The sequence below is a fragment of the Vulpes lagopus genome, chromosome 10 (assembly GCF_018345385.1).
Source record: "Vulpes lagopus strain Blue_001 chromosome 10, ASM1834538v1, whole genome shotgun sequence".
NCBI classification, from domain to species: Eukaryota; Metazoa; Chordata; class Mammalia; order Carnivora; family Canidae; genus Vulpes; species Vulpes lagopus.
The window spans coordinates 28,593,185-28,618,286 of NC_054833.1; the positions used below are offsets into that span (position 1 = coordinate 28,593,185).

The 25,102-nt window shown below is 42.4% G+C and overlaps 1 protein-coding gene across 4 annotated transcripts in view; it reads left to right on the forward strand.

Annotated features, from left to right (window-relative positions):
• OPCML (opioid binding protein/cell adhesion molecule like) overlaps positions 1–25,102 on the forward strand; it is a 1,019,356-nt gene that overhangs the window by 791,878 nt on the left and 202,376 nt on the right. For all 4 annotated transcript variants that reach the window (XM_041769942.1, XM_041769939.1, XM_041769941.1 and 1 more), the window contains one exon: positions 15,460–15,692. In XM_041769942.1, coding sequence (XP_041625876.1) covers positions 15,460–15,692 — 233 coding nt within the window. The remainder of the gene's footprint in view (positions 1–15,459; positions 15,693–25,102) is intronic.

A 25,102-nucleotide genomic window follows, 5' to 3' on the forward strand; every position in this document is an offset into this window, starting at 1 on the left:
AAAGTATAAAATAAATTAATTATATATGTTTTCAGCCAAGCTACAGATTTATTCTTTTTTCTCTCTTTGTTCTTTTTATCCCTTCCTTCTTTTCTCCTTCCTTCCCCTCCCCCTGTCTTTTCTTTCTCTATCCATTTATTCATTTAAAATCCTTGGTAAGGAATTTCAGCCCTTCCACATAATGGTGAAACATTGGGTTTTCATGGCATACCTTCTCAAATTCTCTAAGGAACAAGTGAGAAGATCCTCCTCTATCCTGAGCTACATAAATGCAGCCCTTATTAATGTTTTGTACAAGTGTTTGGAGTACTATTGCATACAGGTTTTTGCTCTTGACTACACATGAGTAAAAGGGAGGAGGGCCAGAGAAATTCAGATTGCTTTCAGGTCAGACTCCTATTCTTTCAGTTCCCTCTGAGCAATCCAGAGAGTCCCAGAAATGAAGAATTACCCTCTCTATCCCCGACTGGCAACCTGTGGCACAGAACTCAAGCTGATATAAATTAAAAGCAACCACTCTCTGGGTCTGCACTGGAACCATTTGCCAAAGTTAACCCTGTGACTTTATTGCCCTCAGGGAGCAGCTCTCTCTGGGCCTCTCATGGCCCAAGGAAAGAGCTTGCCTGCCTTCTATTTTATTTTTTTTAAGGGGAGCTCATTCTCATAATCTATATATGTATAATAAGCCACTATTCTGGAAAATATGATTGGCTTATTAAAAATATATGATATATATATTTTTAAACAGGCAGAGCTGACATTCTACAGGAGAAGACTTGTAAGAATGGAGAAGCACTAGAAAAAATATCAGTTCCCATCCCTCCTCCTCCATCTGTCCCTGCCCATCTGTCTGTTTAATGAGGGTTTTATTTTTAAAAAACTCGAAGAAGGTTTTGTTCAGATGTGTAGTCTGTTTAGGATGGCACAAGATGAATCAAACAAACTTTTTGGCCTCCGAGTTGGCCGTGAAGCCACAATCACTTGAACACACAATCTCTATTTCCAAACTTGAGACAGCATGGTCTATGGGACGAGATCCAAAAAGGTGGATTCCCTACTTAATTTTCCAAACTTTATAACTGATGTATGTGTACATTGGAAAATGAGCACTAAGAGAAAGTCAAAATTATTATGTTTGGGGTATCATTATTCTTTAGTTTTGAGTAATTACAGAAATATAATAGCAAACATTTATTAACTACTATGATCTCAGAACAACGATGATAGCAAAAGGATTCTTTATTTAATATTCACCACAATCTATGATTTTAAATATTATTTCCATTTTATAAATTAGAAAACTAATTGCTCTCAAAGGGCCAGGAGTTTGGTAAATTCTAGTCCTGTGATGGAATTAATATACTTCTTATTAAATATTTATTCTCTTAATCACTATATTACATCAAAATCCTGTAGGATAGCATAAAAGCTCATCAATTTCCAGCATATTTTTTTGTTTCATAAATAAGTTAGTCCTTCAGCAGTTTCTGTTAAGTTTTACCTGAACCCAGAAGGGTAGGAGTTTGTTTATGCACAGTTCTGGAGAAAGAAGAATGACCTTTGAGGTTTTGCCTGTCTTTGGGATTCCATGATCCCTTACATTATATGTGGGAAGGTATTTGCAGGGAAATCCGTGGGCTGTAATTTCTGCCTTGCCAGAGTCTTTGCTCCCACGATACTCATGCTGGGAGCCTGTGGCTGACTTGCTCCATTCTTCAAAAAGATATCAAGCTCCCCAGACTCTCTGCTTTTAATTTAAAATTTTAATTTATACTTTTCCATGGATGATACTGAGACAGACATGGCCGTGAGTAAATATGTCAGGATAATCTATTGAATGGAATTAAAATGGTGTGTGCTTGGGAAACATTTTAATTTCATCTTACTCACTTCTTTTGCCGACCATAATGAACAAATCGGGAGGCTGCGTTTTAAAGCTGCTCAGGATGTGGAGGAAGGGACAGTGGAGTGGGAGCCAGGTGACAGATAAATAACGTGAATTGTTCTGGGTGGCTTCTCAAGGCATCCCTGACCAGCCACGGGGCAGCCTCTGAAACAGCTGTCTCCGACAAGTGGGCAGGTGTGAGAGCAAATGCCCTCATTGCCTTTTACAACTCCACGTGGAATTCCGCACCATTGGCAAGGACCGGAGGGGCAAGGGGCATGGGGCTGGGTGATGGGAGAGGAGCGACGTGAAGACACTTTTCTTCTTCACCCAAGGGCTCTCAGCTTCTGAAATGGCTTTGCCTTATGCTTTATGCCTTATGTACTTTTAAAATGAAATTGCAAGGAAGGTGAATAAAGAAGGCATCACAGAGCCACGGGGAGATTCCGACTAGGAGATGGCCATGCAGCGATTACTTGCCCAGTGCCCAGCTCTGGGGAGAGACCATTTGTGAAAGTCTGTGCCTTACTTGTCCTTCACCTATGGTAAGATACATCCTTACGACTGACTCTGAAAAACTCCCGCACCAGCTAATGGTGTCTCCTTGGACTGCAAGGGAAGCCTTTTGAATAATCATTCACTATTTCTTAATGTCCCACAGTATCTGTGCAGTAAATGTGTCTTAAAAGAATTGAATGTGTTGCCCTGAAGTTCCTGACCTGAGACAATCCATCCAACTGTGATCCTGCCCCCAGTACCCCACCCCTCTCCTGTACTCAAGCAACACCACAGCTTGCGTGCCTCAGTCTGCTCCGGTGTCTGGTTCTTCCAGACTGAGGGTTTGTCCATTTGCACAGTGAGGCTGCCCGAGACAAGGACACCACCACGTGAGCTACTGGGGGGCCTGTGAGCCAAACGAATTCTCTTGCAGGTGTGCACAATTGTATTGATTGATCTCTCAATTATGTATTTTTAGAAATACAGCATTTTACCAACCACTGGTCATCAATCTAGAAACTAGCCCATCAACCACTGTGTCAACACACTGTGGACTAGGCCTGATAAAAATACAAAGTTAAAGTTGTCTCAGTGCCTTTAGCTGAGAAAATAAACCTTAGAGGGAAACAAAATCCTATTGTAGATCCCTGCATCAGTCAAGTACAGAATGCTTCTAAAGACTGAGAAAGTTTCAGAAAAAAAAGGGGAGGGGGGAAATCTTATTAGAAGTTAAAGAATCTAGAGGTAAACTGCAAAAGCACTGGGTTGATTTGCTAGGTAACGCTAAAAATGTAAATCTCGTTTGATTTCCGATCTGTTAGCCAGCAGAATAACCTGTCTTAAAACTGGATTCAAACAACCCTGCAGCAAACATCATTCTTTGTAGATTTGAAAATATAGAAGAAGGCTTCAGAACGCCTTAGAAAGATAGACAAATGGATTCAGTATCACTTGTTTAAATTAGCACACACTTCCAGATAATAAAAGTTGAATTATAATTTTCTAAATGAAGCAACAGAGCTCTTTGACAGTAGTAATAGAGCCTGCTCTGTTTAAAGAATGCCTACTATTTGCCGGGTACAATTCTGACTCTTGCACTGGCATTACTTCATTCAGGCTCAAAATATTGAATAATGCTGGGAAGTAAATATGTGCATCCTACCTCATAGATGGGGAAATGCGGTTCTGAACGGTTAAACAAAATGCTTGTTCTAGGTTCCGCTGCCAGTAAGTAGCAGAGCCCTTATCTCCCTGATGCCAGGGCCCTCACCTTAGCCTCATACTATAGTATTTCTACGATGCTCACTTTACATAAAAAGCTTTTGACTCCCACCATCCTTCTCGATATTCTCAAGATCCACCTACGTCTTCCACCCAGCCTCAAAGTTGGTTTAGTCCCTCATTGACAAGGGTCACAATGACAAGGTCACTGGGTACTCCTACTTTCTCTCATGTACAGTCTCTTTCATTCCAGCTCATCTACTCGAGGACCTTAGTAACTCTTCTAGTGCATCAGACCTACCCCATTCTCTCTATCCATCAGCCCCTCCTAACTTCCTCTTTTTTTTTTTTTTTTTTTTACTCAATTATTTTCATTTCCTTTAATCCTCAACTTCTTCTCTCTTGCTCCTCTGGCATCCTCCACCACTGGATGAACCCGCCCTCCACCTTCTCTATGCCTACAGCAGGACAGTGCTGGGGAATATCTCCAAAGCTGGCAGAGTATTGTCGTGATAAATCCTTGGCCATCAACTACAAATGGAGCTCAGCACAGCCTGTGACCCTAGCAGAATTCCCCAGTAATTTTACCCTCATTTTCTGCAAAAGCTATTTCACTTTGTCTTGCATCCTCCTTCCCCTATCTCCTACTCTCCCATTTACCTTCAGCTGTTAATTTGGTCCTCTCCTTTGGAGAAAATAGAAACCATCACTCAGTAGCATCCTTGTTTTCTCATGACTGGATCCACAAACATACCTGTGTTTCCATTATTTTTTTTCTCTTAGGAATCAACAGATGAAGCACCCTTTTTTTTTTTTCATAAGTTCTAGATCTATAGTTTTTCACCTTTATAGTAATTTTTCTCTGTGAGCTCTCCCCTTTCTCCAGCATCATCAGTTGTCCAGATCAGCCTTATCAGTATATAGTTATGTGTTGGAATATAGGAAGGTCCTTGTCTGTTCACAGTTTCATCTCTAGTACCTAAAATGAGGCTGTGCAGAGTGTGGTCCCTAGCACATGAGCACAATTACAGAACTTGGAAATGCAGAATGTTAGTCCCCACCCAGATCTAGTAAACTAGTGAGATGCACAGGTAATTTGTGGGCATATAAAAATCTGAAGCCCTAGCACCCAGTAGGTGTTCAGCAAGTATTTATAAAATGAATGAATAAGTTCCCAAGTGTTTCTAGTCTTAAAAGAAATAAACAAACCAACCAACAGAAAAACAAAATGAAAAAGAGAAATGGGGCCATCAAGGACATGAGAGTCTCCCAAGGGTTTTCATTTCTTGAAAATGTTGGATGCAAACATTGTCATCAATACTTCACTGTCCATTCATGCCTTATGCTCTTCCTTCATTTCTGGCTTCTTCACCCCTTCCTTAGGCTATGGACCCTCTTGTCCCATGACTTGTCTCTCATGTCTAACAGGGATATAATAATCCTTCTGCTTCTTGTCCTGCTACAGTTCATTGTTCCATGGAAGTCCAGCATTTTCTTATAAAAGGTGTTACTTAGATCATGGTGTGCTTCCACATAAACCTATTCAAGGATTTCCCCCCAGCTAGAGTAAAATACAGACTTAAAAAAAAAATCCTGTTTATTTATGCATGAGAGACACAGAGAGAGAGGCAGAGACACAGGCAGAGAGAGAAGCAGGCTCCATGCGGGGAGCCCGACGTGGGACTCGATCCCAGAATCCTGGTATCACGCTGTGAGCCAAAGGCAGACGCTCAACCACTGAGCCACCCAGGCGTCCCAAAATACAGACTTTGACAGTAGAGGTGTGTACCTCCCAGTCTTGTGGAATTTACCGATTTCCCATCTGCCTTGCTTGGGCCACTGTAGCATCCATTCTGTGCCTTACCTGAATCACCCTTTTTCTCAAGGCCTGCACATCCGCACTGTCCTCCACCTAAAATGCTCTCTAGCCAGCACATGTGCCTGGTGTTCTGTCTCAGTTTTTAACCTTAGGTTAGTTGTTGCTTGTTCAGAAGGGCCCGTCTCTAGACTATGTATCCGAGCGGGTTTCCCATGCCATCCCCTGTACCTGACTGTCCCAGACACCACCCCAGTTCAGTTTGTAATAATTATAGCAGTATTCTGGCAGTTGATTGAGTGCATATTTCTCCCACCATTTGAAAATACCATGAGGGCAGAGACAGGGCCTAGTAGAGTGTCTGCCACTTAGTAGGAACTTAATAAATATTTATGAATGGGTGAATTTACACTTTCTATTATGTCCGTGAATGTGAAGAGTATCTCTGTAATGCTCTTGTATTCAATCATTCACCTAAGATCATAAGAATTTTGAAGGCAGCACAGGTCTCTTTTGCTGGTTTTGGCTGCCATCTTTATTTTGGCCTTATCTCTGTCTCGTTGGGAAGTCGGTATACTTATCTTCCCAATACACTGTGAATTTCCAGAATAATTTGAAGTCTGGGGAGAAGCCAGCTCAATCATTCATTATTTTGTTCAAAGAGCTTTCTCTTGCCTTTCTGCCGACCCTTTCTTTTCATAATTACATTTAGCCACCCTATGCTTTGCCTTCTGCTATCATGGTAAGAATTCTCTTCCTCTCTCCTCCCACAGCCCTGCCGTTCAACCACCTTTTGTGGGAGTAAGCAATTTCACCTCTCTGCAGAGCCATCTTTCCACATAAATCACTCCCTTCATTTTCCTTCATCCTATCAGATGCTCTGTTCTGAACTGTCTTCTGTCTGGCTGCCTCACTTGGGTGGTGAGGTGTGTGAAGTTGCTTTCTGCATTCAGGTAGAGCCCTCACTGTGCTTGTGGGGAAGGGATGTTCCCCTGGCTTGCTTGGGGACACAATGAGCACTGTTCTGATGGACTCATATATCATCGGTCATGGCTGAAACCACAACACATCATCATCCTGCAGCTGATTTTCTGCTTCAGGTGACACCATTTTCAGGATCCCCCACACCTTCCTTAGTTTGGTTTGAAATGCTCTGTTTTCTCGAGGGACCCATCCTGCATGCATTTGTATTTGTTTTCTCCTTTTCTCTGGATGATATCCCTCCCCCACTTACACACATGCACACATGCACACATGCACCCTCTCTGTGTATTAATGTGACTCTCTGACTCCAGCTGCTGTTAGTGTGGCACCACCTTCCAATTAGGAACAATCTGCAGATGTCACGGATCTGTCAGCCTTCAAAGTCCATCTCGTGCTGGACTAAAATATTTCCATACCAGACCCTCTCTAAGGAGCTCTAAGCCAACCCCCCACCCCGACCAACTCTTCTGCAGAAGCTCTCATATGTATATTCTCCGCCAATACCTTATCGGCAAATATTAGCTCTAGCAGAGTTATTACTATCATTGAATTTTCAACTATCTGAATCATAAAGTTTCCCTTACATAATTTAGGGTCCTTGTTGATGCTCTAGAGTTGGCTGTATTTGTAACTCAGGAAATAACCGAGTAGTTAAAGCTTCCCAGGAGAACAGCTTTGTGCAATTTAGAATACCTTGGGAATTGAGGTGCAAATATTTCATTTTGGTTTGCCTCCTCTCCTCTCCTTTAAAAAAAGTCATTTGTTATTGGTCTTTGAATTCTCTAAAGCAGGATCCTCTTCCTACCATTTTTCAAACTGATATTATTAATATGTTTTGGTATACGAAAGGTCCTTAACTGAAATTCAATTAACTCAATTTATGTAAAAGGCAAAGATATTCAAAAGCAGAAACAAAAATTTTAAAGGAAAATGCGTATTGGAGCTTTCATATTCAACCCTATCAGCATTTCTCAAATTGGGTACTCTCGAGAAGGCCATTTTAAAGATAGAGGACAGGGGTGGACAGAGACAAGGTTTCAGGGATTCCCAGTAGTAAATAAGAAAAAAAAAAAATATATATATATATCATAAAATTAGGTATAAATCCCTCAACCTTTATACACTTACATGACTCTAAAATCATAAATCACACACATACATAACTACTAAAATTAACAACATTAATTTAACAAAGCAGATGATGTTTTATTAAAATTAATATTAAAATTAATTTCCACGTTGCAATGTAAATATGGAACTGACTACTGCCAGAGCATCACTTTTGACTTCAGTATGTGCCATATGAGTTCTCTCTGCCCATGGTTTCAAACATTTTTTTTTTTAATCTTTATTTATTTATGATAGTAACAGAGAGAGAGAGAGAGAGGCAGAGACATAGGCAGAGGGAGAAGCAGGTTCCATGCACCGGGAGCCCGATGTGGGATTCGATCCCGGGTCTCCAGGATCGCGCCCTGGGCCAAAGGCAGGCGCCAAACCGCTGCGCCACCCAGGGATCCCAAAAATTTTTTTAAACATTTTTTTTTTAATCTTTAGTGCCCATGGTTTCATTCCGACTTTTGAGAACCTTTGTTACTATCATGGACCCTGGCATCCTCAGCTTTCCTTGGCAGAAATGTACTACTGAACCCTAAGTCTGCCTCTGTATTTTCTCATTAGCCTGAGGCAACAGAAGTATTCTTTGATGCCATTGTAATAATAGACATTTAAATCTGAACATTTAAATCAAATTGTGGTCACCACATGCAAAATATATACATATATATTTTTCAGAATATTATATTCTGATATAATAAATGAAAACACTAATTAAAAAATACAAGTAAAGAACCTATGGAAGTTCTGTGTGTACAGAACTTACACACACACACACACACACACACACACACAAATATCTCCAAGGACATCTACTTCACCTTCTGTAGGTTCTTTTTTTTTTTCCCCTCAATCTTTATTGAGATACAACTGGTATATAACATTTTTAAGCTCGAGGTGTACAACATGTTGATTTGATGCACTCATTCATTGCAAACGATTACCACCTCGCAAAGGCTAACACCTCCATCCCATCACATAATTTGCATGTCTTATTATAGTGAAAACATTGAAGGTCTACTCTCATAGCAACATTCAAATATATAATGCCGTATCATTATCTGTAATCTTTGTGGGTTCTTTTGATATCAGTTTGATAAGCATTGTCTTACGCCTTCTAATCGTTATAAAATATGATCCAATCACCTACTAGATGTCAGATGTACTCTCGAAGGCACTGATGATATAAAATGAAGACTATTGATAGAGTTCTTATCCATGTGGTATGTGCAGACCAAGTGCATAAATAATTAAATCCAATGCCGTATATTCTTCAATGAAGAAGTCCAGGATCTTCTAAAGTAACAATGCATTACAAAAAGAGTAGAGGTTTAGAATGATGAGTGTGTATTAAAGGTTAAACCCTATTCACTACGGTCTACTCATTAAGGCAGAGAGGCATGCAAAGTATTCTAGGTGTTATCCCTAAGAATAAGAAGGGTGGGAATATAAAGGAATTTTTTGATTAACTTCAGTTTCTCAAAATGCCAGTTTTCAATTCTTTGAACACTCATATCAACAGAGGTGTCCATACAGGAGAGACACTGTTTGTGAGGCTGGTTTCAAATACTTGTTCTCAGGGCACCTGAGTGGCACAGTCGGTTGGGTCTCTGTCTCTTGACTGAGCCCTGTGTCAAGCTTCTTTCTGCTTAGTGTGGAGCTTAAGACTTTCTGCCCCTCCCCTCTGCACTTGTGTGCCTGTGTTCTCTCTCTCCTTCTCTCTCTCTCTCTCTGTCGCTTTCTCTTTCTCTCTCTTAAATAAATGAATAAATAAAATACAATACTTGTTCTCATTAATTAATTAGTTAATTAATTACTTGTTCTCTAGTTACCCATATTATCTAAATGTTCCTACAGCTATCTGTGTATATAATTGAGATGTGACTTTTATTTTTGGGTTAGATAAGGTTTTCTGACATGCATTGTATTATGTTCAGATTTAAGATTGTAAAAACTTCAGCATCTAGTGTGCAGGCCCCAGAGGGTATTTCCTGACCCCTCTGTCTCAAATATACTCCCAGGCCCCTTGGCGCTTATCATTCCTTAACCTTCTTTGCTTTCACCACTTGCCATTCTCTGAACCTAAGATGCTTATTTACTTATATGCTTTCATTGTCTCACTGGACATAGCTTCATGGGCCATAACCTTTGTCTGTTTGCCAGCCAGCATTCTCAGCTCCTGCAACATTGTCTTGTGTACATTAGATATTGATTGAATATCTGTTATGTAAATCAGGGTAATTTTAAATTTAATTTTATTTTTTCAGAGGTAAACTATAAAAATGAAAGCAAACATAAAGAACACAAGCAAAACCTTTAAAGCTGGATGATTTCACTTTTTAGGAAGATTTTATTATTTTGATTAAATTCCAACTTCCCTCTTGTCTGATTTCTTAAAGGCAGTGGTTCTCAAAGAGGAGTCCCCAGACTAGCAGCATGGACTGGACTTCACCTGAGAACTTAAAAAAACCAAATTCTCAGCCCACTTCCAACCCATTGAATCAGAAGCAGTTGGAACCTGGGCTCAGCAATCTGTGTTTCAAAGCACTCCCTGAGTGAATCTGATGCAGAGTGAAGTTTGAGAACCACCCCTTGAAAGCATGGATTTCCTCTAGCAGCATCTCCTCCTCAAAATAAAACAAAATGACCTTGCATCTTAACCCCAGTTCCATATTTAGTGGAGTCAGAAAGGACAACTTGATCTGCAAGATTCCTTTCCTCCATTAGCTTTCGGGCATTTCTTTGCCCTTTCTGAGTATTTCCACTCTTGACAAATAGCTAGAGGTTTAAGGATGTACTAAAGTCATTTTCAAATTTCTTTCCTGTTCTCCTAAGCTATTTCATCTCATATGAGAAAATAAATACTGAGTACCATACTGTGTGAAAACTGAGTTTGTGGGAAAACAATTAGATAATGACAGAGATTGGTTTGGATGCTTGATCCAATTGTTAGATTTTTGAGCCACAGGCACTTTCTTCTTGAGGAGAAGACCACAGTCCATAAGTGCAAGAATTCTTCTACGCTTCATAGGTGTAAGTTCCCTGCTCTCGTTGTACCAGCTGTTCAGAGTCCTGAACCTCCTGGCATCTCAGTTTCCTGATCTATAAAGTGTGAGAATAATAGAGTGTGACTCAAAGGGTGGTTAAGAGGATCAAGTGATTTCATATATGGAAAGTTCTTAAACCGTTCTGGGTAACCATAAGCACTATGTAACTGTAGACATTACTGTAGAATTGTAATGAGTTCTATCTTATCGAGGACCAGTAGGTAGGATTTACTTAAAGGTAAGAATTTTAGAGATCTTAAAGAGTTTTCAAGAAATTAGAAAGTTGTCATTAATGTTTCTTGACATTCTTCCTGGATGCCCTTATTTAACATAAAAATTTCTCCTCTGTGTGCTTCTGGGAGTCCAACATAGCCATAAACAGCAGGAAAAGAGCCAGATTTGGAAGTACACTTAATTTTTTTTTAAAGTTCTTCTCTGAACCTTCTTCCTACTATTTCCTGTTATGTTTTCTTCTTTTCATTCAACCAGTATCATTACTCTCACAAGTGTCTTTATCATTCTTTAGGTTCTAGAACTGACTCCATGAACCAGCTCTCCTCCATTCAGAAAGATAGATTTATCCAGTTTCCCCCACATGCCCACTAATGTGGCCCAGGTTTAAGAGCAGGTAAATTGGGCAACATCCATCTGCCCCTGTCTCGGTATGTCCACCCAAGGAGTACACAAGGCTTCCCGACGGCTGCGTAGCCAGGGGCTGAGAGTATGTTTACCTCTGGAGGATAGATTTGGACCAACCTGTTTTAGGGTCAGTCCCTGCAAAACTCCCTGGTAATTCTGAGTTACATGAACTCCAACCTGCAGTTGTAGGTCTTATATAAGCACAATGAAAGTTTTAAGAGAATACATTCAGGATCTCAGATTTCCTAAATCAGTCTGCCTGAGGAAGTGCCTGAGATGGAATTGTAATTCTGGTTCTCCTTTCTGACTATCCCCATTTTATAAGCAATCCAGGAAAGAATTAACCTTTACTTTCATTTTTACCATCCAACTATTATTAAAAAAAAAAAAAAAAAAAAGAACCTCCTTTGAAGGGAAGCCTCACCAAAGTAAGCAGAGACATAATAAAGGTAATGGTACGTCACTTCATCAGTAATAAATTAATGGCAAAGCGATGCCTTCTCTATCTTGGAATTAGAGGGAGGAAGAAGTATTTTCTGGCAGAAGACAATGTGATTTGGCATAGTAAAATAAACAGCATTCAATTTTACCCACCTTTCTAAGTGTATTGGGTTAAACAAGGTGCTTCTAAGTGAAGAGAAACACATCTTTAAGAGTCATTTGATAAGATCTGGTAAAATGTTAGCAGTATACTGTCCAGATATTGTGAAATTGAATGAACTTAATACTGAGTTACAAAGCCCTTTGCAAGTCAGGTATTTTTCAATTCATTGCTTTGAAAGAAACTGAAGGAGGAACTAATTGAATTGTCCGCTGTGAGATCATTAAAATAATTTTTGAAGGTGTATTACTATGTGATGGTTGGCACATATCTTGGAAGGGATTCAAAGAATTGAGTGGCACTGCTCTACAAGATATGTGAACTAGATTCCTCTCAAACAAAAATAGGAATTGAATTAATCCTGAGCTCTCTCTCATTCTAGCAGTAATGATATTTATTCAAGGTATAATTTTTGAAATTCCTATCTACCTCACTATATTTCTAAAAAAGTTTATATTTTATGTTTAATTATACTTAAAAAACATGGACAATATATTTATGTTGTTTTATCAATATTGTCCTTGTAATGATAACTCATTCTAAAGGAAGATAGTATTACTCAGAGTTTTATGATCACAGAACATAAAAGTAATCTCAACTTCAATCTTTCTCTATATTTGCAAATAAATATGATAGCTGATCAATAAAAGATTTTTAAGCGTGAAATATTACATCAAGATAAAATCCTGCAGAGGACATATGTTTGAAACACAAGTTCAAGTTTTAAAAAGGAATAATGCACATTTTATGACTAATAAAAAAGAGCTTGTCCATGAATTTTGAAACTAGATAATCAAGTTACTATTGCATTTAAATTTTGTTGAATACTTTGGCAGTTTAAGTTTAGAATGTGAATATTCTCTTCAGGGCAAAAATGCATCATTTTAACTTAAATTTTAAAAATTACATCAACTTAAAAATAGGCAAGAGGTTACATAATTGACCAAAATAAAAAAGCAAGAATATTTGTTTGCACTATGTCACCTGGGTTTGTGTGATTCTAGGGACTAGAAGGTGACTCCCTTTGCTCTGTCCCAATTTACCATCCACTTCCAGGCTTGCCAGTTCCTGGCATTGCACAATTAGAACTTCATTTTAGGAGTTATTCAAACAGGGATTTGGTGTTTATGAAAACACAGCTGTCATAAAGAAAGATTGCACACTAACCCTTATCAGTCATTTGCAATTGAGAGTGAATGAATGTGTTTATCTTTTTTTTTCTCTCCCCTAATAAATGCTTTTTGAAGTGTAGAGTGGGCTTTCTGGTCTTCATAAGGGAAATGGAAAGTTGCTATTGAAGGAAAAAACTGCACAGAGAGTGAAGCTAGGGTTCCGGGACATGGAGGAAACAGCATGACTTCAGTTATTTTATGTTTTTTATCACCATGATACACCCGTAAAGGTGGCAATCACTCCATGACACTTGAATTATCAGGATCTAATGGCAAATGCAGTTGGCTCCCCAAAACTACTGGTGTTCAGAGAAGTCTGTGCTCAACTTCCAAAAACCTGCTTCTAGGAATATCAGAATAGAAGTCTATTTCAGGTAAATAAATCAACACAGCCTTTATATATGTGAATATGTAAGGAGTGAGATGCGGAAGAAACCAGAGTATTACCAAATTAAGGACCTCATTTGTTCACATGTTAAAACATGCTTATTTCATTCTTGTAGTCTGACAAACAGCAAATAAAGAAAATTTACAAGAGAGACATTTCTTTCCTGCTGTCCTTTGAAAGCATCTAATTATCAGCCCAACCCAAGGTTGCCAGGACCTGTACCTAAGAAGACTTGTGTGATTGGAAGCTAGTATTATTTCCGTGTGCCCTAGACAGAGTACTTTGCTAGGCTGAGCACTCCCCTTTCAACAGGAGCTGTCATTTTAGTGCTCCAGGATTGTTCTGCTCCCATGACCGTTCAGGCTGGGTCAGACTGGCCACTTTGCTAAGGGGAAGATAGCGGGTCCAAATGTGCGTGATCTCTCCTCCATTGCCAGCATCTTTTGTGTTCTCATCTCCTGAGCTTTGTCAGAAGGATTTCTGATTTTGGTCAAAATGGGATCGGATTTGATGAAATATGGCAATGTATTTTTCTGTTTTCTCATGTGGAGATGCTGGATTTGTGTTCCTTGTGCCCAGAAGGTGGGCCTCATTCCTCTTGCTCAGGAGAGAAATCAATGCAGGTATAATTGCACCTTCTTATTTGCCCAGATACTGCAACTCAGGCTCATACTGGAGTGGTGAGTGGTGGGCATATCTGGGGCCATTCAACTACATCTTTGCAATCTACATTTATAGGTGATTATCTTCTCTTTATTTTCTTGAATTTTTAAAAGATTTTATTTATTTATTCATGAGGGATGGAGAGAGAGAGAGAGGGAGGCTGATGCAGGATTCGATCCCAGGAGCCTGGATCATGACCTGAGGGGAAGGCAGATGCTTAACCAATTGAGCCACCCAAGTCCCAGGTCCCCCTCTTAATTTTTTTTAAGAGCAAGAGAGAGTATGCGAGCAGCTGGGATGGGCCAAGGAGGGTAGAGAGAGAGAGAGAGAGCAAATCTTGAGCAAGCTCCATGCCCAGCAGGGAGCCCAACTCGGGGCCCCATCTTACAACCCTGAGATCATGACCTGAGCTGTAACCAAGAGTCAGATGCTTAACCTACTGAGCCACCCGGGTGCCCCCCTCTTCTATTTTTTCCCACAGATTATAAGATCCTGATCCACATATGCACATTTTCTTTCTGACCAACAGGCATATTTATTTCTGCATTAAACTTGAGAGATTGCAAGTCATACACACCAAAAAACAAATCCCACCTGCCTTCATAGCTTCCACTTGTAGGGAAGAGTAGATGTAGGGTTTGAGGGGGCAGAGGTCAGCTCTTGACCAAGATGATGACCAAGGTCATATCAGCCACATTGTTCTCTTGGGGGGTAGGGGGGAGGGAGGTTGGCCATAAAGGGAAGAACTGGGCCTGACCATTTTCTTCTCCCTTCTGCTGACATCTTCAGAGGTAGCCATGACTCCCTCAAAAATTGAATTTTTAAGGTGAATTTTTAAGGTGAATTTTATCAATCTGTGTTATAAATTGTAATTTGCAGTCTTTGGGTAGCTTAGGGGTACAAGGAGATTATCAATAGCAGGGAGGGCTGGCCGAAAATATGTTCACCTAACAAGTTAGGTATTTGCTTTGTGGATTATCTGTGACCTATTTGAAATACTGATCCACTTTCTCGCCCCTATGCCCCTGGGCCACTTCTCCCACAAGGTGGTAAATGTGCTCAAGAAATATAAACTAATTTTCATATAAGCCTGGGGGAAAAAATAAGATGGAAAGCAAATATACAGCAAAGATATTCACATAATACGCTCCTAAATCAAATAGAAATGATTTTGTATCATCGGTTCTTCAGGATGATTCAGGCCACTGTTACCCTATATTTAGGAAGTTTCATCAATTATTGATTGTTTCCTTTTAGCACTGGGTTATGTTGTTTCATTTAATCCTTAAAATACAGCAACCACATTTATAATGCAGTCTCTCAACCCTCTCTTCCTCCCTCCCCCACCTGCCTTCCTCAATGTTTCCCTCTCCCTTTTCCTCCTCCCTTTCCCCACATCCTCCTTCCCCTCCCCCGCCCCCCTCACTCACAGGTGTACCATAGATGATCGAGTCACCCGTGTGGCCTGGCTAAACCGCAGCACCATCCTCTATGCCGGGAATGACAAGTGGTCCATAGACCCTCGTGTGATCATCCTGGTCAACACACCGACCCAGTACAGCATCATGATCCAGAACGTGGATGTGTATGATGAGGGCCCGTACACCTGCTCCGTGCAGACAGACAACCACCCTAAAACTTCCCGGGTTCACCTCATAGTGCAAGGTGAGTCACAGCTGGATTTGGGGGTTAGTGGTCCTGCCAGTGATGGAGGGGACACATAATCTCAGTCTCTGGTTCTACTTGTGTATGAAAACATGAAAAGCATTTTCCTCTGTTGAATGTCAATATTGAGTTTTATGTTCTGGATTCCTTCCCATCTTCTGGGTTCTTGACTAAATACCGAATATCTTCAGTTTCTCAATTTTATCTGTGGTCCTTCTGTTCTTATTAATAAGTTGTTTGGCATGCACTGGTTGAACTTCGTTAAGTTACTTAGTACCCTGGAGTTGGGCAAGAAATATTTAAAAATAGGGATAGTACTATTCTCAGTGCCTTTTAGTTACCTTTCATAGGATTATCCCATAATAAGAAGTTAATAACCTTGATGTGAAGTTATGTGACAGATGACTGGTTTTGGCATGGTTGTTGGGTGTACGTGTTCCAGAAGGGGTTCTGGGTGCTGCACTCAAGCCCTCCCTGGCATGGGGACTGGGTCTGTGCATCACTTTAGTCTCACAGGGGAGCCAAGATTAATTAAGAGGGATATTAGTCAAAATGCTATCTCCAGGTCTGTGTCAGAAATACATCTATATAATTTTCTTTTAAAGGGAAGTGTTCCCTAACATCCTCCCTTATTCTCCCTTTAAAAATCTGTGTCAGTATGCCCAAGCGTTTTATTCAATAGTTTTTCAGTAGAATTTCACAATGTAGCATACAAATAAGGCTGAAGAAATGTCAGATTCCCAGATACCAACTATCAAATATTAAGAATTAAAAATGCATTCCAAAAAATGCATTCAAATAGCAGCTATGAGAACTTGGAATGAGGCAGCAATACAAATGAACTTATTTTAAACTGCCCCCAACTGACATCACCATTCCCCCATCACTAGGTAGGCAGTCAATTAAATGCTAAGGAGAGTACTTCTCATCCCCCAGTGGCATAGCCTTCCTCCACTAAAGGAGAAGCTGGGGTGGACCCTGCTCAGAGTCTTCTGTATTGACCTGTTGGAGTCATACATGGAGCTCTCAGGAGGAGTCCCTGGGTACGATTCCGTCGTTAATAAGTGCCTTTACCAGATCCCATCTGCAGTAGATTCAGTAATTTTTTTTTTCAGCGTGTGAAATGTGTGTGGTGTCTTGGTTGAACTACTGTGGATGCCCTCATGCTCTACTAAAAAATATAGTTTTGCTCATTTCAGTTGGCTTCATGGAGAGTTTGAGTGGAGGTTGGCGTCTTTTCACACTTCAGTCACTTGTCTAACTCAGGGTGGCCATCCCTTTCTTTTCACTAGAACAGCTCTTTGCTAGCATGGCAGCCAGTCTCCAGTCCTGTGGGCCATTTGTTACAGCAGGAGCATGGGCTGGACCAGAGATCAGTCTGCTGCAGCTCTGTCCCCCGGCAGGTCCTGGTGCTGCCATATTGCTCGAAGCCCAATCTCAGTTTAGCCTTCAAGCCCTACTCTCGTCCCCGGGTGCTTTCAGATGCCCACATCAGCCTGCACACGACAGATGCCTGTACACTCTGCTGTTTCCATTCCCCGTACGTGTCCCACCCAGGGTATGGCCTGGTGATGAACACTGCTTTGGAGCTATAAGACGGCCTGCCATCTGGAGATAAAGACAACTGTCATGTCTGATGCTTCTTCTCAGAGGCTGGTGGAGGCACTTGGTGAGATCAGTTATCTGAGATGAGCTGGAATGTCTGTTGAAAGTTCCTGGGGGTGCAGAAAACAAGGGAGTGTGAGTTCTCACTACCCCGCCTGCCACCTGGGCTTGGCTCCAGAAGAGCTGAAATTCTCAGCATTGGAAGTGACGCCTCCGTGGCACCTTCGTGGCCTTGACAGCAAAGTTATCTTCAAATTCAGGAAATGCAGCACTGAAATAAAAAAGAACTGTCAGGCACTGTACAGAAACAGACTCAAACAGAACAAGGCTATCACTTTTCAGGAAATAAGACAGATTGTGTAAGCATGTCAAAGTCAATACAGGCCATAAAGGGCTAGTGATGCAGAGCTTCAGGGATAATGTGCTTCATAAGGCCTTTGGAGCAATTCCTTGGGCTGGATATGGAAGCCAGTGGTGTCTCCCCATGGGTCTCATAGGTTTGGGTCAGAAGGAGTCTGAGAACAGGCAAGAGAAGAACAGTGGAGTGACTTCAATTTCAGAGGTCAGTTCCTCACAGTCTCCACATTTCAGGCCAAGTGACTTGGTGGCCTGTGAAATCCAATGCAGAAGATGAGGGAGGGCGGAGGTGGAAAGAGATGACCTTCCCTTGGAACACTTAGCAGGTGAATCTTTCTGTTTACTGAGAGGTAAAAGGAAGGCGCTCAGGGAGCTGCATCCTCTCCTGTCTTGATTAGCAATGGGGCAACATGTTCTTTCTTTGGAGACCAGTTGAATTTCTAGTAGGTGGAAGCAGAGACCCCACTGCTCAATTAGAAAGAAGTCTAGGAGTCCTCCTTCTTCCCAGCACCTATCAGCTTTTGTCCAGTCTATAGATTAATTTTTCAGACTTAGTGTTACTTCAGGTTAGATAAAGATAATGAAAGTTTCCTAATCCTCTTAAAGAAGATTTATCTGACTGAGTAGAAAGCATTTGGAATACAATAAGGCATGTATAAAACTGAGGCCTAATCTTGCCTTTAATTTCAAACTGCTGATGGGTATTGATTTTGCAATGAGAAAAACTGAAAAATTTCCGAGCTGCAACTTGTCTGTTTAGAGAGAGGGGGTGGGGAGGGGAAAAGGTGTTTATTTATCTCCCGTCCATTTGAGAATGTTAGAGTCTCATCACCTCTGCCAACCAAGTGCCATTAGCAGGAGAGCAATCCCGCGGGGTTCTGGCTTTGTCGCTCCCTGCTGCTGTAATGTCAGGATCTCAGAGATGCTCCGTCACTAACTTCAGAGCCTGTCCTTTGCTGTTTTATAAAGTGGCCTTTGCCACATATCTGATGGGATTAATTTCCAAGTCTTCTTCGAGAGAAGAAGCTGTTTGTTAAAAAAAAAAAAAAAAATTATCACTGATACCCAGGACACATCTTGGCCACTGAGAGGATAATTTTAAAGCACTATGTGAGTTTGTATGATAATGTGACCTAGACTGTGTACCTAGATATTAAAAAAAATCCAGAGCAAGAGGTAAGTGTCGTCGTGGAGTCAGATTAGCCAGGTAGGAAAATCAACCTGACAGCCCTGTACGGGACAGGGTGAGGTGGACAGAAGCTGGAGTGATAGGGAGTAGGTTACTGCCATCACTCCAATGCTGGGACATGCGTGGGCTGTGGGTCTAACTGTGCAAATGGAGGAGGTTCCTCCAGGAGATACTGTCCAAAGGAGATTGGGAAGATCAATCTTAATGTCTTGAAAGAGGAAGAATTAAAAGGGTATCACCTACGTTTTTGAGATTGGGGAAATGTTGAAGGCCTGGCTAGTAATGGTGGATTTGGGGTCCTGCACCACTAGGACTAGAAAGCACTAGTTTTGCTACGTCTAGGGATGAGGAGAGCACAGACATTACACAGGTGCTGTAGGACTCAGGTGTAACCACAGAAGAGGTATATTTGAGATTCATCATGAGTCTACTAGTGGGAAGATAGGTAAGATTTCTGAGATTAACTATTCCTACAGAACAGTGGGAACCATAATTTATTTATATCTGTCTCCAGCACACAGCGCGCTGTGTAAGGTATACCTGACATTCAGCAAATGTCTGTAAAATGAATGGAAGAACAGACTGATGCAGCAAATGAAATGGCTTGTGAAGGCAGTGACCATAAAGGCCCTTCAAGCTCCTATCTGGGGGTGGAGAGTGAGTCAGACACTGTCCACATGACTTGGAGTGGACAGTAATTGGGAACAGTTCCCTGGAGGGATGAGGGTCTTCAGTGTGACAAGCTAAGAGATACACCAGGGATAACATGCATTTATTTAGCACTCTCCAGCACCGGTCACAATCTTTGTCTCACTTGACCCTTCCAACAAGCCCTGGGAGGCTGCAGTGCAGTGACTGTTCTCTTCATTTTGCAAATTAGATAACTACAGCTCACGGAGACTAAGCGAGCGGCCAGGGTCCCCTGTGAGTATGGAGCAGGGCTGGGGCTTGAACCATGGCCTTAGGACTCCGAGATCAGTGCCTCTCCAGCCTACTCCAGCACCTCTCCTGCCGACCATGTCTGAGGCTAGTTCTCTAATTTAGATCCCAGGGAAATGTTCACTTATCCTTTCTTCTCCCCACCACGTTTTTTCCCTGCTACTGATATTGCATGGTAGCAGCAGAAATCGAGGACAAAGCTCAAGAAGAAAATTAGCAGGGGGGTGGGATGCCAAGGCTACAATAAATGGGTGTGGAGAGGCTGAGAGAGGCAAAGAAGAAGATAATTAATTTACTAGTAGCTCATCCCTCCGGGGAGCCACGTTTTAAAAGTTACCTCTTTATCCCATGTAAGTACTGAAAACTCTGGCCCTCTGAGAATCCGGTATCTAATTGCAATTCTAATTGTCGTGGAGTCCCGAGCACTCTAAAACCCCATGGATTTGCTCCTCTCCTCCTGGGGCCCTGGTGGTTGTCCTTGTCCAGGAAGGATGGGCGAGAAGACAGGCTGGCTCTTTGCTCCTTGGACGTTGGCATTCTCTATCTGCTCTCTTGGTTAACTCGCCAATCTGGTTGCTACCAGGTATTTCCTTTCATAGAATGAACTCCCCTTGCTCAGCCAAATCATATGCAAATAGCTGGAAATGGTGAATTATGTGAATCTTTCATAGCTGAGGCTCCACAGCAAGCTCGTGCAATTTCTGTGTCTGCAAAAGACTTTGAGTCTTTGAGCCTGGAGTCAGTTCAGGTGAGGCTGTTTGGTTCCCAACACTGAGGTTAGGAGGTGGAGAAGTCAGATCTGCCAGTCGGTCCAGTCCTAGGTTCTGCTGAGCGCCAGCCAACTTCTGCACTGGGTGCATTAAGCGGACACCTTAGCTCAGTTGATCCTCACGTCAACTCTACAAAGTCTACATCAGATTCACATTTTAAAAATAAGGAACCTGGGGATCCCTGGGTGGCTCAGCAGTTTGGTGCCTGCCTTTGGCGTGGGGCGCGATCCTGGGGCCCCAGGATCGAGTCCACGTTGGGCTCCCGGCATGGAGCCTGCTTCTCCCTCCTCCTGTGTCTCTGCCTCTCTCTTTCTGTGTGTATCATAAATAATAATAAAAAAATCTTAAAAATAAGGAACCTGAGGGGGCCCCTGGGTGGCTCAGCAGTTGAGCGTCTGCCTTCGACTCAGGTCTTGATCCCGGGGGCCTGGGATCGAGTTCTGCATCGGGCTCCCTGCAGGGATCCTGTTTCTCTGCCTCTCTCTCTCTCTCTCTCTCTCTGTGTGTCTCATGAATAAATAAACAAAATATTTTTAAAAAATAAAAATAAGGAAGCTAAGACTTAGATAGATTAAAACTTCGCCCAGAGATGATGGCACTACTGAATGCTTTAAATTCCCTTCACTGGACTTGTCTCTGGAAAACAGCTATCACAATACTGTGAAAGCACTTGCATTATTTCTTTTGATTATTCTTCACAAAAGTCCTGGGGGACAGAACAGAAAGTCACCACATTCTGGGGCACTTGGGTGGCTCAGTCAATTGAGCATCCAACTCTTGATTTTGGCTCAGGTCATGATCTCAGGGTCGTGAGATCAAGCCCCAGGGTCCTGGTTCCTCAGGCTCCACACTCACTAGGGAGTCTGCTTGAGATTCTCTCTCCTTCTCCTTCTCACCCTCCCCCCATGCATTCTCTCTTTCCCTCAAATAAATAAATCTTGAAAAAAGAAAAAAAGAAAAAAGAAAGAAAGAAAATCACCACATTCTAAGAAAAGAAATTGAGATTCAGAGTTGAAAGCATTTGTCCAAGTTACACCAGCCAGGAGGTGGCAAAGCACCACTTACTGCCGTGTTGTGATTCCAGGTCTGGAATGTTCTTACACCAGACTGCTAACCCCTAGCTAAGCAAAAGGACAAGTAAATGTTACTATTTGTGAGAAAAATACCTAAAGTTCTGAGGGGCTGCTAAGAGGAGTGTCTACCAAGGAGCCTGTTGCTGACTATGGTGAGGCTCGCGGGCCGGGCAGCAGGTGTGGGCAAGGCCCCAGGGGGGCGTTTCCAGCAGGCAGGGGAGGCAGGCCCACCCACAGGCCACAGTTTGGCCAAAGCCAACCTATTTTCAGATCTTCCTTTGTAACTAACCTCTTTTTTTCCGCTATTTTCTCCTCTTCTCCCAAATATTACAGTCATTTAAATTAACATGTGTAATTTTGGGACTAAAGAAAAGCAGGCAGTCAACCTGAAATAAATTTAATTTATTCAGCCTCTATTTTAAATTATAATCACGCTTGTTCCTCACAGAGGCAGAGTGGAAAAGTGGAAAAGAACAAGACTGGGCATCCAGAAGCTCACTCCCCAGCCCGAGTTCAGCTCCTGACATCCAGGCCTGTTTTTGTAGGATATTTCCTTCCTGGCTTCTTGCCCTGAGGTGAAGAACAAAATGCAATGTACTTGATTTTATTTAGGTGCACATACGCATACCTTGATCTTATATATTATTGAAGTGTATATATATTTGCGTTTGAAAATAAGATTCTGAGAAAAGGTCTATAAACTGCAACTTCTATGCATATGTGCAAATAGAGCACACAGGCCAAAGGGGCAAGGGTACAAAATAAGCATCACGCCTTCTCTGGGCTTCATTTTGTTGGTTTTAAAGCAGAAGAGCTGAGGAAATAGTAAGGGAGTCCTTCCCAGTTATTACATTTTATGGTTTATTAATGTCCTTTCTCTGGAGGATTTTCGTATAGCCAGGCATCTCTCCACGCCCCGACTTTTCCTCCTTCACCCACTGATGGGGGAACCAGAGGGTTTGCTCTTAACTCTCTCTCTCTCTCTCACTCGTATTTTCTTCAGAGCCCCTAAGACTTGAGGTCCTTTTGCTAATGTCGTTTTCAGTAGTGACTCTGAGCATGGCTCACGTGCGTTGGCAGTGGCCACCTTTTCCGTTAGAGAGAGGGGGGAGGTCAAAGACCCCTCTCCTTGCCTGTTCTGCTCCGTCATCTGTAGCCTCCACGACCCCTATCAAATAGCGTCAAATACGCTAACATTCCTAACTCGGGCATTGGGTAAACTGAGGAGGCCATTGCGCCGTAGAGGGGATCAGGGTCGAAGCTGCTGCCCTCAGAATACCCCGAGCATGCAACAAAGGAAGGTATCTCCAGAGTCATATTGCACACGAAGGGCCTCCGTACACAGCTCCCTCCACACTGGACCCAGCCTCCTGCCTCAGGGTGGGAATGAGGCACACGCTGGCTCTCCATTGCTCCATCCTATCCCTTCCTCGGGGCGGGCCCCTCAGCTCTCACCTGAATTTGACAGCACAACTCTACTCAAGGTTGCCACGCCCCTTGCGACATCATGTGTCGTTGGTGACTGCACAGTCCAGGACACATTTCGTAGAAATGAATATTTCTCCTTTGATTTTATTTTTTAAGCATTTTATCCATTTATTCATGAGAGATACAGAGAGGCAGAGACACAGGCAGAGGGAGAACCAGGCTCCCTGCGGGGAGCCCAACATGGGACTCAATCCTGGGACCCTGGGGTCAGGCTCTGAGCCAGAGGCAGACACCCAATCGCTGAGCCTCCCAGCGAGAGGGAGCCACCCAGACCTCCCTATTTCTCCTTTTATCAAGTCCCTACTTCTGTAGTTTGAGGAGTAATATGGGGCTTTGTTCTGCTCAGCTTAGAAGCTAAAATCATCACACACGCACACAACATACCTGCACACACACAGGCACACATATGTGCACCAGGCCTCATGGCTATTTCTCCTGTGGCCTGTGGATTTCCCTCCCCCCCCTCCATTGGATAAATAGGCTGGGCCTCCCTCTAGAAGGGAATGGGGGATATATGCTCAATTCCTCCTGCAACACTGATAATTTTTTAGTTGTAGGAGTAGGAAGAGTTGGATTTTCCAAGATGAATGAGATCTTGTCAAGCAAATTTTGTCAAGCAAAATTTGACATTGGGTGGACGCATTGTCAGGGCGGGAGGTGGTTTGACCATTTCCATCTAGGGGCAGAATCTTCATCTGAGAGTCCTGGCCTCAAAACTAAGTGAGTTTAGGGGCCCGTGGGTGGCTCAGTCAGTTAAGCATCCAAGTCTTGGTTTCGGCTCAGGTCATGATCTCAGGGTCGTGGGTTCAAGCTCCACACTCAGTGTGGAGTCTGCTTGTCCCTCTCCCTCTGCTCCTCCTCTCCCCCAAACAAATAAATAAAATCCTTAAAAAATAAAAATAAATAAAAGTGTATGAGCTTGTTTTGAGGCAAAGGCACCCACTTCCACACGATCTAAGATGGTGCCAGTCCTGGCACCTAGTTTGGTGATAGATACAGAAGCCAGGAAGGGAAGTGGCAGGGCCTGGGGCTGTCATCTGCCTCATTTTCGATAGACTTAAATAAACGGGAACAGTCATAAATTCTGTTTCCAAAATCATCACTGATGTGAAGATGGAGGAGAAAATGAAATGCCTGTTATGTTCTACTCAATTTGCATGGTGATCTCAGCTCATTTCCTCAGACTCTAGTCCGTCCGTAGCTCAGGTGACTACAAGGAGATCTTTCCTGTTGTGAGCGGAGGAAGCAATCACATTTTAGCAGAAGGTAAATTACTCAACGTTCATAAATTCCCCTGATACAGTAAAGTTCATCATGACCCTTGGGTAGTCAGGATCTTACATAAGATTTCAAACATCACCACCCACAAGATTAGTCATCGCTTAGCATCAGAGTAATCTGTGAATTCAGAACAGTGACATTTTTCTATATGTGGCATGTGTGCGTATTTGGAGAGTCTGACTTGTAGGCCGAAGCCTGGCGTTGAGTCCCTGGTTAACAGGCTTACCTCAGACACACCGTCTTGGCCAAAATAACCGCGCTTTGCACTAGTTGGGCTCCTCTTGAAGGTATCAAAGAACCTTTGACCGTTTGCTCACCGGTAGTTCTCCTGTATAGGTAGAGCCGCTGAAGGGTCGTGGGAGGAAAGGAAAACAATCGCAAGGAAAGCAGCCAGGGATTTGTTTTCTGATCGCCATAAACCACGGCTGTCCTGCACCGAGTACCTGGGATGGCAGTCGTTTTACAGACGCAGTCCGTTCTGTTTCCCAGTTAGCATCCCAGGAGCATGTATTTTCCTACTTTTTTTTTTTCTATTTTGTTTATTATTTATTAATTTATTTAATTTTTTTAATTGGTGTTCAATTTGCCAACATATAGCATATCACCCAGTGCTCATCCCACTAGTGCGCCCCTCAGTGCCCATCACCCAGTTGCCCCCATCCCCCGCCCCCCTCCCCTTCCACCACCCCTAGTTCGTTTCCCAGAGTT